The 1,154-nt window shown below is 44.8% G+C and overlaps 1 protein-coding gene across 1 annotated transcript; it reads left to right on the plus strand.

Annotated features, from left to right (window-relative positions):
- Window positions 1-297: 297 nt before the first annotated feature.
- Window positions 298-759, plus strand: LOC112509064 (pheromone-processing carboxypeptidase KEX1-like). The gene has a single exon (XM_025113939.1). The coding sequence runs from the start codon at window positions 298-300 to the stop codon at window positions 757-759; it is 462 nt and encodes a 153-aa protein (XP_024969707.1).
- The last annotated feature ends 395 nt before the right edge of the window (window positions 760-1,154 follow it).

Consider the following 1,154-nt stretch of genomic DNA (forward strand, 5'->3'; position numbering starts at 1 on the left):
TCCTCTGACCTCTCAGCTGTCAAAGCTGACGTCAATGACGTGAAGGAATGACTTTCTGTGGTGCAAGCTGATGTACGCATCAACGCTAAGGCTATCTCTACTCTCAACATCAAAGCCGATGAAGTGAATGCTCAGCTTACCAAGCATGGTGAGATGTTGCAGCAGATACTGTATCTTCTTCAACGTCGAGTACCAATTCCTACAACCTCCTTCACAGCTATGGATCGCCTATCGCTGGATCAGGCTCTCGAAGTCGGTCTTCTTGAAGCTCGATCTTTGACCATGCTTGAACAGTGAATGGACATTATAGCTCTGAGTCTTGATAACCTCTTCTCTCATCATGCTGATGACAAAGAGGGGGAGAAAGACTTGGCTGTTGCTGCTACTGCCGTCCCTACAACACTAGCTGAAGCCGATGCTCAAAGAGCTGAAGCTAGTGAAGCTGAGGTTGTTGATGATGCCATCATTTCCCATGAAGCTGAAGCTGAGGTTGTTGATGATGTCGTCAGAGTTGATGTTGGCGCTCATGACAAAGACCTTTCTATCATCCCTGCAGCTGATGCTGGTGATGAGAAAGATGAAGGTGAAGATGATGATGATGATGAAGATGATGATGATGGCTCTCCATCCCTTCCTGACGCTGGAAAAGATCTCGGTGGTGGTGATGATGAAGAGGACGATCACGACAACTTCACCATTCAATACCACAAACCTGCCAGCACTCTGAAAGGAGTCTCTCTCAAGGATTCGTCATCCTAAAGGGAGAAAGAGAAAGAGATTTCCACAAAGAACCAGAACACCTCCTAAAAAGACAAAGGTGTTGCTGAAGAAGGAAATCTGAAAGTCCTCTTCAAACCTGTCGTTCCTCAAGAATACACAGAACCCTCCAGGTTTGCAATCGTCACTTCCTTATTTCAACTCTCTTCTTTTATCCCTTCTACTACTTGTGGTCATATGGGGACCTGAAAACCCAACTTCTAGTGTTCCTAGCAACCAATAGATGACTCAGGTTAAGGAGCCACTCAACCAAACTAGAGTAAAAATTCCTTTTCATACCTCTAGTTATGGTGAGTTTGACTTCCTTACTGAAGCTGAAAGACTTGAAGCTCTCAAAGCTGATGAAAAACTTTGCATTCAACAGTAATAGACTGAGG

The sequence above is a fragment of the Cynara cardunculus genome (genome assembly GCF_001531365.2).
Source record: "Cynara cardunculus var. scolymus isolate 2C chromosome LG 3, CcrdV1, whole genome shotgun sequence".
Classification (NCBI taxonomy): Eukaryota; Viridiplantae; Streptophyta; class Magnoliopsida; order Asterales; family Asteraceae; genus Cynara; species Cynara cardunculus.

Excerpts from the sequence above, each read along its gene's own strand:
- LOC112509064 (XM_025113939.1), top strand. The coding sequence starts at position 298 with ATGGACATTATAGCTCTGAGTCTTGATAACCTCTTCTCTCATCATGCT.